This window comes from Antedon mediterranea, chromosome 9 (assembly GCF_964355755.1).
Source record: "Antedon mediterranea chromosome 9, ecAntMedi1.1, whole genome shotgun sequence".
Classification (NCBI taxonomy): Eukaryota; Metazoa; Echinodermata; class Crinoidea; order Comatulida; family Antedonidae; genus Antedon; species Antedon mediterranea.
In genome coordinates, this window is record NC_092678.1 from 23,719,510 (window position 1) to 23,731,871 (window position 12,362).

General features: G+C 33.6%; 1 protein-coding gene across 1 annotated transcript; it reads right to left on the reverse strand.

The window, feature by feature from the left end:
* Positions 1–2,425: 2,425 nt before the first annotated feature.
* On the reverse strand, positions 2,426–12,087 carry LOC140058607 (uncharacterized). Its single transcript, XM_072104290.1, has 4 exons — positions 11,782–12,087; positions 5,110–5,604; positions 4,469–4,644; positions 2,426–4,041 (listed from the first exon to the last, which is right to left on the reverse strand). The coding sequence occupies exons 1-4, from the start codon at positions 11,900–11,902 to the stop codon at positions 3,754–3,756; spliced, it is 1,080 nt and encodes a 359-aa protein (XP_071960391.1). The 5' UTR covers positions 11,903–12,087; the 3' UTR covers positions 2,426–3,753.
* Positions 12,088–12,362: the final 275 nt, after the last annotated feature.

Sequence of the window (12,362 nt, forward strand, 5' to 3'; positions counted from 1 at the left end):
TTTGACTTCTCTACGCCAACAATCTGTTTTTCATCAACTTATATACTGTATATATCAACACCACGGAAGCATAGTAGCAGGCGCCTGTCTTATTAAACGTTTTTGAGTCATTGGTGATATAATATTCAGTACAGGACTGGCTAAAGCAATAAGATGGGTGAAAATAAGATGTATGGTTAAAAAATTAAAGTTTGAGTCATTTGAAATATCCAACAAACAGGATGTAAAGACTTGGGTGAGAGAAAATAAGACAAAAAATAAATATATCAATATTAATATTATGTGAAAAGCAATCGTTGTTATATTCATTATTCCCATACAATTAATTTACAAAACTCAATGGTATACTGGCCGTTACCTACAGTACCTGAACCGTACACGGGCAGGAGCCATTTAAGAAGTAAAAATTAAACTACAGAAATCATCTTGGCCTTACATACTGGCCGATACCTATCTATTGTTAGCACACGCAGTAAGAAAAAGTCATTGAATTATCGGTAGGAAGAAGTCAACTAGAGATACGTTCATTGAAAATATTCTATGGGAAAATAAAATGAATGATATGCGTCTGTGTTTTATGTTCATAATTGTCCGTCTGTCCGTCAACACATCTGAGTAGAAATAGTACAATTAGGTTTCAAACGGAAACAACAATATAAGGAGAAAGTACGATAACTTGACAGCACAATGTATCACGATTATTTTTATCTCGCGTGTATCGTTCAACGTTTTAGTATTTGGTGGTCTATTTTAAATTTATACAATTACATTGTAATTAGGTGTATGTTCTATGTACTCTAGGCTATATAATTCTTTAAACAAAACTGTGTAGGCCTAGGCATACGTAGGGCGTATCCAAGTACCTGAGTGTCATATTTGTTGGCAGACTATAAAATTTGCACAGCGTGTGGCGCAGTGTGTTGGACGTTGGACTACCGATCGTCAGACCTAGGTTCGAATCCAACTCTCGCCGCATTGCTTGTATCCGTACCGTAGGCAAGATACTTTACTTACGTTGCCTCTCTCCACCCAGGTGTATAAATGGGTACCCAGTTAGATCTAGACACAACTTTGCGCTGGTTACCGGCTGCATTATGGGAGTATGTTTCCATACGTGTTTGATCCCAAAAAAATACTGGGGTAATAATCCTTGTAAAGCGCCTTTGAGCATGATTACTCATGAAAAGGGCGCTATATAAATGTGGTATTATTATATCACGATTGTTTTTATCTCGCGCATCGTTCCACGTTTTAGTGTTTGATGGTTTCTTTTAAAATTAATATAATTACATTATATAATTAGGTGTATGTTAACTAGCCTCCCCCACCCCCACCCATAGGCTATATTATTCTTTAAACAAAACTGTGTAGGCCTATGTACAGAGGGTGTATCCAAGTACCTGTCACATTTCTTGCCGACTGTAAAATCTGCACACGGTGAATATTGCATATCAAATTGGATATGTTTGGAAAAACCTCGTATATTTTCACTTCAAAATGTCACACATACAATAAAATTGTAAGAATAATGTTAATGTTTATGGTACTATTACGAATTCAACCACCATTATAAAATGCAATGTTTATTCAGTTTAGGAATTCTGTATTAAAATAATCATCATTACGAACAACGTGTGAAGCATTTGAAAATGGATACTAGAATTCGCCTCTGGTGTCTTTTCACAAGTAATCTCTCTAAACACTTACATCAACAAACATGGGACTTTACTTCCGAAGACATTTAACCTTATGGCATCGCTTAAGAAGCCTGTCAATCAATCAATACTCGTGTAATAATTAATACATTAGTAACTTCATTAGGATCTATTGTATTATTCTACCTTACAATATCTTGAAGAGTTCAGAATTCGTTGCTACCTCTAACTGTCTGCTAATATGGAATAATTAGCATATTAGTAACTTTATTAAGACATGTGAAAGTATACCATACCTTCTCAAATCATGACATTTCCCAGTTAGTCTTAAACTGTGCTACTGTGCAGATTATTATTGAGAAAGTAAAAAAAAAATGCAACGCAACTTTAAAATTCACAAACGGCAGTTTGGGCAAAAAAAAAAAAGAATTTTAACAGTACCACACAAAAACTACTTCTACCAGAAACGGTGGTACTAAAAATACGGTATTACATATACGTATTTTTAAACAGTATTTTTAGGATATGCAGCAGAAACAGGGGCGTAACAGCTATGAGCGCTCACTGGCTAAACCCAGGGGCCCCGGGGCTTATGGCCCGGAGAAAAAACAGATGACGAAAAGGGCTAAAAAGGCTCGTACTCAGGTCTTTGCGTTACGCCACTACGATGCACATCATTATTAACACTATCATCATCGTCTTCTAATTCGTTGTCAATACCTGTAGTAAAATGTTCATGACGGCTCTCTGACAAAGATGACCAGACAGAATTATGATGCGTTAACGTATTTAATTTCAACGCTGCATTCTTGTCATAGTATTATATCTTTCAACAAACTTTACAATATATATTTCAAATATTTAACAGTCAATTTTGACTTCAGTGGCGCTGGTACACGTTAGCGAAATGCTCTCAATATAACACATTGTGTTTTAAATGGTACCACATATTAAATGTGTTATATATGGGTAATAACAAAGATGAGTTGTGGAACAATTTCGACGCCGCATACCGCTACCGTCAAAATCTACCTTCACTACCACTTATACATACCGTACTGTACCGGTACTCCTGAGATGGTCATATTTTAACTACCAACAGACATATACATATAGATATATTATTAAATTCACTTAATTAATCATGATAAATCATCGTATCTGATTACAAATCTATTAACAATATTCACAATCATTCTCTACAATATTATACATTTCATTAATTTATACGGATTGAGATTATATGAAGATTTATTGTAGGTTCATCACCAATATCCAGAATAATTAGCATAACTACAGGTCATCTACTAATTCGCAAGTGACGTCAAGATATACATAACAGTTACGCGCGCGTTCAATCGTTGATGACTCTGTACTTTGAATTACTGATTATGAATCCTCAATTCATATGTACATTACGGAGATATTGATTAATAATTAAATAGTGACGTTTGAACTACATTGCAGAATGTACTCACTATCTCAATATCTTAATCGAGTTTACACCTTTTTTTAAATTAAATATTTTATCATAAGTTGTATCTTAATTTCATACCAGTTTGCCGCTTGACCTAAGAGAACATTATTGTTATTATTACATATGTTGTAATTTGGCAACGCTGTATGTGGTTGCAACTGCAGCTGAAGATAATCAGTGAGTCCATGATGTCACACGATTACGTCAATACTACAGCAGACAGTTAATGGCGTAACAGCTGACGTAATAGTACGGGCAAGACTCACATTTACGCAGGTCAGGATCTTACACGGTTAGATAATTAGACATATAGCTTCTTCCTTCACTATTACAAAAATTCATACTAGGGTTAAGGTAGCTTAATTGTGCATTGCATTTGGGATGAGACCTTAAGTCGGTGGTCCTGGTCAGTGTTCCATGTGTTCTAACTATTAGTTAATGTACTATCTTAAATTTTCGATTCGAATCCCATACTACAATCATCACAATATCTTTACTAAATAAATAAACCATTTCTTGGATAAATTAGATTTCAATATTGGATCATCAGATGGTGTATGTGTATCTTTTTTTTACAGCAAACCATATTATATATTGGAAAAACAGTTTTTAGCCCCCAACCTACAGGCCGTACGGTTGGACTCGTCCAAACATCCTTTCGCACGATTTGAATGCGCGGGGTCGTTTCCACACGCAGCCTTCCATTTCTCTGTAGACACAAGTTCCAAAATAGTACGCGCACGTGTTACGAGATGGCGTCCATTCACACTGCGTGCTAAACTCAGTCTGGTTGAATGTTTTCAGCAACCTTAATTTTGATTTCTTGTTTTTGTTCTTCTTGCTTTTTTTGTTCTTTTTCTTCTGTTTTGATTTCTGATTATATTCTTTCTTTTCTTCATATTCGTTAACCTGAAAAAACATGTAAATGAAACTTGTGATTTTTAACTATTGCTCTGTCTACACTATCAAACTAATGTGACAAAATAAGTGTGACTTGCCCAATATGGTAGAGATATGCCCAAATATGGTAGTGATATGACATCATCATGTCCATATATGGGCACATCACATTTTTTGTCACATAGATTTTGATAGTGTAGACAGAGCTTTAAGTTGTTGATATCTGTGCATATGTTATTTTCAAGTTATATTCACAGGTGGTATGTACTTAATCTAATATTGTGAGACCACCCTAAAATCAATTACAGTATTAAAAATTTCAGAGCGGTAACCATTACCTGTGATCAACCAAAAGTCATGCACGCAATACTTTTTATAATTGATGAACTTGAGAAAATGTGTGTGTACTTTTCTACCGCTGTGGAAGTGTACTTACTTTGCAATTACAATTACTCGAATAAATTCCTTTTAATCCTCTAAATTGTTGTCGGGTTATCTCAGGATATTTGACGACCCAATGTTCATTGAGAACGTTTAATCGTCCTTCGAACATCTTGGTACGAATTACATTTGCATACTTGGAATCTGGAACACTGTCACTGTCGATGTGACCTTTAAAATTAAATTTAAAGAATAAATAAATAGTTATTATAACCATAACTTGATATGTATAAAATATTTTTACGCTCATTTTAAAAAGTACTGTACATGAGAACTGAATATTCGTTTATGAAACTTCAACATGAAGCAATAAAAAGAATAAAATCTTCAGCAAACATTATATTATTTTGAATAAAGTCATCATAATATCATAATTTATTTTTACGAACGTTGATGAAACTTTTTGGAAGGTTTTTTCAAACATTTAAATTATTTCAAGTATTTAAAAGAAAAAGATCATCACCAACAATTATATTAAATTATTTTGATTCAAGTTTATCAGAGTTTTCATAAATTGTTGGCTTTTTACAAACGTCGCTGATAAAACTTTTGGAAATAATAATCCGAAAAAAATGATTGGTAAAGTTTCTAGGTCTAGATCTCCAAATTCATTCCTACAAAAATAAAAATTCTCACCTGATAAAATATAAATACTGTTTACGTCCAAGTTATAGTCAGTAGAGAATATTTCCACCAGCTTAGAGGTTGTAAGTAATTCCTCACCTTTGTAGATATATATGATACGCGCCAAATGCACAGACGAACCTTCTTTTCCATACTTTCCAAATTTGGAAAAAACTCGTTCCAAAAGTTTACTTTCCCTGGCAACCTTGTCGTCGTCGTTAGCGCCTTCTTCTGTTGCCGCCATTACAGAACTCAACATGGCGTCTTCCTCAAAAGTTTCCTGTTCGGTATTTTCATCAAAACCAAACTCTTTAAAATTATCGAGAAACTTTCTGATGTATTTTTTGCTCAGAGGACATGATTTTGCGCGGGAATCTAAAAATGAGTTTCCCGCTTCGTCTAACTTGGACCACATGTCGTCTGATGTTGTGGGTGTGTCCTTTTCTATGCAGTGCCTCAGAATGTAGTCATACAATGATGTTGTCTTTAGTATTTTAGCTCGTATTACTGTAAAAAAAAATAAATGAATGTCATCAATTTCAAAAATAGATAATAAAACAGTTTTGTATTTCTTGTTGTCTTATAGGCCTAAACAAATTCTATAGGCGAGGGAAAAAAACAAATTGAAATGTCAGCAAACACCAAATAAAATAACGTAAATAATACTTTATTGGAGACGGTGTGTTTATATGTTTTTCATTTATGGTACGCATTAAACACGTTACTCGCCCAAAGCTTACAATACAATTCTGCTTAAAGTTAAAATAAAAATATATATCTGTAGAGTCGAGACAACAATATTGCACCTTTGGGCACTATGAACGCGTGAACGAAAGTTGAAACTGTGATTTGGGAATAGAACTGGGGATATGAGGTGTGATACGTTGGCAAGGTGCGCAGGCGATGACAAACACGTCCACACTATTCACACTTAACCTCAAGTCGATTAATAACACAACATTGTATATAATACATTTATGATTCAGAATTATGCTCTGTCTACACTATCAAATTGTATGTGACTACAAATATGATGTGATCATAACTGGACATGATGATGTCATATCACGACCATATATTTAAGCATATCACTACCATATTTGGGCACATCACACTTTTTTTGTCAAACTAGTTTGATAATGTAGACAGAGCTCTAGAATAATTGTTGTGTGAATTTGAGGTCGATATTTCGACACCTCGTGACAACTATCTGAGAATATAAGCAAATCCCAGTATGCAACAAAGCTATTAAAATTGAAAATGTATCATACTTTGCTTAGGCCCTAATATAATAAGGTTTATCGCAAATAGCTTCTACAATGCATGATGGAAAGGGTTAGTTTTAATTTAATTTGGTTATACATTATATAACTATAATGCTAACTTGTATTTTGCTTAATTAAATTTGTTTGTTTGACTTGTTGATGTGCGATGTATTCCTTTTTGTATTGGTATATACAACAAGTAAATATATTCGTTTAATATTTCCGATAGAAATTTAAAGTTGTTAAATGTATTGCTTCAACACGTTATGAAAAGAAATAACACCTCGCATTTATAGTATCAAAGTTATTACAAGAAAATGAGTTGACACTCTGTGCTTTATCAAACTCACCGAATTAATTTAAACTTATATTGAAAATGCTCAATGTAATAAAATATACCAATTGGCCTTCTTTCACGTGAATAGAATACAGTACTTGTGTGGAGGAAATAAGTAACAGACATACAAACATTTGTTCACTATCCGTCAACAAATTGTATCGGTGACTGTACGTGGATAGTGTACCATACTGAAGAGAAAGTTTTTTTAAAGTTTATACTCAATGATTCTAAAATTGCGTAATACTTTCCATATTTACCCAACCGTCGAAAAAAATGAATAGTGTGAATGGTGATAAAGATCTAAAAAGACACAGATTTTGTTCAACATCAGTCAACAGAGAACACAGGTTGAATCGATGACTGTATGCGAATATGTATTAAATGGAAAGTTTGCTTTATCGTTTATTTAATGATTATAAAATTGCGTAATACCTTCGTAGAATAAAGTTTCTACTGTGAACGAATATAGAGATTGTGGAACGTATTAAGCATAATTATTTTATTTACCACCTCAGATAATACAGTCATATGCCTATTATTAATATTATACATTTGGCGCCATTACTTATAGCATAATAGCTTTTCAAAAGTCACTAAACTCGAGAATTGTTGAAGCAATCAACACACTTTGCGTTAACTGACAAATTAACCATCTTAGCCTTCATGTAAGATAATGTTTAACATTAGACCACTTTTATATACAGTATGTTTGTACGTAGGCCAATTGTATTGTAACGTTGAGCAGTGGAAAACATGTTTTTCTCTAACAGTATATCACATATCATAACTCGGAGCTAATCCAATTCCATTAACACATAGGTGGCCTACTGACCCGACCAAGTTTGACTTTTTTCTAAAGACACCGTACCCCACATGTGGAAATTAATATTGATAGTTTCGGAATAAAAAAAATGATAATAATATTTCTAAATAAAGGTGATTCAGGGCAACACTGTATACAAACAACAAAAGAAAAAAAAGAATATTAGAAAGTTAAATTTTAGAAGATAAAAAAATGTCGATTGACGCGAGCGGCACCAGATCCTCTCGGAAGACGAGATGATTTAGCCATTGACGTGTTGAATACGATGACAGCAATCGTAAATAAATAGTGTTAAATCAAAGAGGCAAACAGTAACATTTTATTGTTAGTATTTCATGCAAAACGAGAGAATTCCACCAATTTATGTTGTTCTCGCCAAGGGAAGTGCGAAAGTTCTGGTCATTAGGTGTAAGGCAGCACCAAGTCTTATGATTTCAGTAGGTGAATAGCCGTACTAATGATGTTTTTATTTTGTGACGTAAGACGTCATCGACATCGATTGTTATCGATTGGACAGGCATTAAAAACTTGAAGTAAATATCTTGAAGGGAGGAAGATGCACTCTAACGAATTAGTTTAAAGTAAAAAATCGACACGTTTACGCCACAAAGAGATACATGCATTGACGGTACGCGCGCGTTCGAACGTTGATGATATCGGCACTACTTTGTACGTACGCGCCAACACTGTTATTTTAAAACCATAATATTATACATTATCTTATTTTCATTTAATAAGACGATTATAAGTTTTATTTGTTCTCAACCAAGGTTGGTTGTTCCATTTTGTTGGTATAGTAGACTATTTAAAAACAGTTTCTATGTTTGTATCGACATTGTTGATAAAGTTAGCTGGTCCGTAAATCATCAATTGAAGGTGGATTTGTAATATAACCCATTGATTTACATTAAAACGTTTTATTTACTAATGTTACTGAAAACCACCCACGATAGAGACTTATAGTTGTAACATTAGGAGATCTTAACAGAATTTAGTGAAACCAATAATGGTTTCATATTGTTCGGATCCCGAACTAAAAAGGCGTAATGAAGTTAGTTACTGACATTTAGGTCTAAATCACAGGGACGTAATAAAATTAGTTGCGGGTGTACATCTGAATGACACGTCATGTCACGTCATATTAAACGCGTTATAGACCACCAGAGTTGAGTATACAAACTATGGTACGCCAAATATCGATTTAGATCACAGATGATAAGGGGAATCATATCTGCATTAATAATTGAATATTAAAGACACGATAAATACGGGTAATTTGGAATAGTATAATGCCTTTTTTAAACACGACTCGAATCTATTCGTATCGTAAAATGTTTACATCGCGCATTGGAGAACATTGTTGACGCATGTTGCTCGTGGCAAATATGTAATTTAATTAGACGATTATGGGTCACATGGCGTACAATGGTACGTAATATTTAACGATCGTCTATAGAATATTTTACAAATTTATTAATTTGGCGTTCCGTACGCTAGTTGCACTTTTAAAAGTGAAAAGTGATTTGATTTTTTTTTTGTCCGTGGTTCAGCACGCCACATGTTCAGAGGCCTTTTGGCAATGTGAGACTGGGTAACAGCAGGATAGAACTAACATTACTGTAGGCCTATTAGACTTAGTAAGCCATCATGCCATAATAACTTAATTACCGTTTGCAACTGCAAACAACCTGGTAGGTAACGATGTTAGGTCTCGGATTGTTTGTCATTTTGAATACTGTTAAATAGTGAAGTTTGTTGTAAGTTCACATTACATGGAGAAGTACGAATCATTTTGAATACTGTTACATCGCGAAGTTTGTTGTAAGTTTACACACAGGGAGAAGTACGAATTAAGTGTAATAAACAATACAGATGTAGTGTCACTGCCTACCATTACATTTATAAAATAAATATTAAAAAAAAAAAGCAAAAACCGAATCAAAGTACATAAATGAATATAAAATCCACAAGCCTATAATAAATTACTCACGAAGAAGTTTTTGTTAGTAGCCTATACAAATTGTGACAGTTGCATACTTAAAAATGATTGTACTTTATTTATATAGGCCTAAAGTGAAAAAAGGACAAAATAACAACAATTGTGTTATTTTGTTAATAAAGGTTAATAGAATCAAGAAAGCAGATTAAAGTATAGGAAAATAAACGCAATGTAAGCTTTAATATCAAGTGTTTGATCATTAGTGAATTCAGTTGTACTATTAAGTAAACCAAAATACATTTCATTTTGATTAATGATACGATGACTCTTATAAAAATAATGAATCTCTTTAACTCGTTTTTAAACAAACATGAGTGACGCATGGATGAACAATGTGACGTAAAGCTCGGTTCACACTCTATATGACGCAACGCACGAATGACGTAGCCTACGCGCACCGTAAATTGACCAATTAAAAACGCGTATACTACTCAATCATTCCGTGGATACTGAGATGGATACACGTGAATAATCTGAAAATACGGTAGCTTTATACGACACGCTTTGCGCATTTCCATTTATCTTGCCACCAAACTGATAATAAAAGAAATTACCCTTTCAATTAAAACCACACAAAACTTTTAAAGAGGTCTTAAGTCACCCTTGACTTATAAATAAAGGTGTTTATTATTGGACAAAAACTCATTAAAGATGTTCTGGCGTATCGTATTCAATCATCAGAACCACTAAATCTACAAAGACTGATTCACATCGACGACAGGTGGCGAGGAAAACATTCCTCCAATATCAAATTCGTTCTTTTACCCTCGTAGATTTTATTTTGTGGATAGGCATTTTAAAATTAAGAGTTTCAATATGGGTGAAATGTTCGTTTCAATAGAGTCATAGTGCGTCTAAACACCCTCTAAAGTAACCATGAACCTCAAAAACTTTTTTCCATTTGGGCATAGACTGACCACTGTGTGTTTTCCCAAGGCCTGATGCATGCATAAAATTGAAATAAATTAAAATATTAAATAAATGTCTGCATATAACGTATTAAAGTTGAGCCAAAATCCTGGTGATTATTTATTTATATCTCTTAATATGGGTTAAATTACAACTGATAGTTAGACCAAAGCATGTTTTGCGAAAGTACTATAGTAAATAAGGATTTCATCACGAATATCATGAATACGAAACAGCAACTTTATACAACGATACTAGAATCGCGTAGGAATGCATATTCAACCCACACTCTCGGTCGGATACAGACTCCAGCAGACAAGCTCAATTTCAGCGTTTTGGGACCACAAATATTTGAGTTAGGACTCGTTTGAACGCATCTTCATTGGCGGTAACAATCAAAGGAGTTTAGTTGCATTCCAAAGTTTAACGAGATTTTGATTAACCCTAACAATCGCTATAGGAATACAAGTATTTACCAAGTGGCACCAGCGTGTGAAAGTACATTGATAAAATTAGTTCATTCTTAAAATGAAAAAAAAAACAACAAAAAAACAACATTTCATTCAGTTTGGTAACAAGGGACTAATTAGTTACAAAAGTTTGATATTGATAATAGATACTTAAGTATATACTTAAAAGTAAGGAAGTTTAATTCTACTTCAAAATAAGGTCAGGAAAGAGTGCTTCAAATGGTTATAATAAACTATCATCTTTATAACGGGAATACAATTATTACGTAATACATTTCTAACTGATGGTTCTTTGGCCATTTCGGAGGTCATCATTTAGATATCATACTCTGATGTAAAGGAGTATTGGTAATTCACAAACCCTGCTCCCTAACAAGTCTTGTTATCTCAATATTTTTATTGTTTAACAGACTAACTACTTTAACTCCATTGGGAGATGGAAAGGTATTCTGTTTTACATTTCTTTATACGAAGAAAAATACTAAAAGTACAATATTAACTTTTACAAACTGTGATTTTCCAAATAATTCTTTTTTAAAACATTGCAGCTGTTTAAATTGTTACGTTTTTACTTGATTACTTTACATTTTGCGCCACCTTCGTAGTATTAAAAATGTGGCACAGTAACACGGCACCATACCACTTCCTAAACCACGCGTGATGGGTTCAAATCTCCGGGATTAATTCCTTTAAATAACCGGGATTGTTTGCTAAGCATATACTACTTAATATTTAATTCTTCTTCTTCTTCTTCTTCTTCTTCCTTAGACTCTTGGTCTAGGGCATTTATTTACACAGCACATAGGCCAATTCAATTTATCTACAATTTGAAATTGCATTACTAATATAAACTATGTACATATGTAAACATAACTTACCAAATTGACCATCACAGTATTGTGTCTGTGGATGGATCTTCAATCTCTGTGAAGGATTACACCCATGCACAGATAAACACATAAACAAGCTCACGAAACCTAACCTCCACGTTATATCCATATCTAACACAATAAGTTAATTTCTAAAATCCATAAAATATCCAGTATAGGCCTATAGTTCCAAAAATATTTATTTCGATTGCGTTAACAAAATACTCAATAAATTCTTTGATAAATATTAGGTGCGAGAAAAAACGATTGTATTACCAAACAGTCTTCAGTAAAACTTGACAATGAATGAAGTTGTATTTTCCATCAACACACAGCAGACGACCATTCGCGTGACCTAATAATACCGCCCTCAGACAACTCATGAAGTAGAAACTGTATGAAAGATCTTTTAGGCCTCATACTATACGTATGCCTATAGGATATTACATACACTAGATTCTTGTAGATAGTTTGTTATAATATTGATTTTGGGTAAACATCGACTACTAGGCCTACAAGGAAAGGACTCGTTTCGGGAACAAGGTCAGAAACAGAACAACATATCAGCCTGTCCGCAGGTATTCTACTAC

Coding starts and splice junctions, on each gene's coding strand:
- LOC140058607 (XM_072104290.1), bottom strand. CDS start 11,902: ATGGATATAACGTGGAGGTTAGGTTTCGTGAGCTTGTTTATGTGTTTA. Junction 5,605..11,781: donor ATACTGTGATGGTCAATTTG/GTAAGTTATGTT, acceptor TTTTTTTTACAG/TAATACGAGCTAAAATACTA. Junction 4,645..5,109: donor CAGTATTTATATTTTATCAG/GTGAGAATTTTT, acceptor TTAATTTTAAAG/GTCACATCGACAGTGACAGT.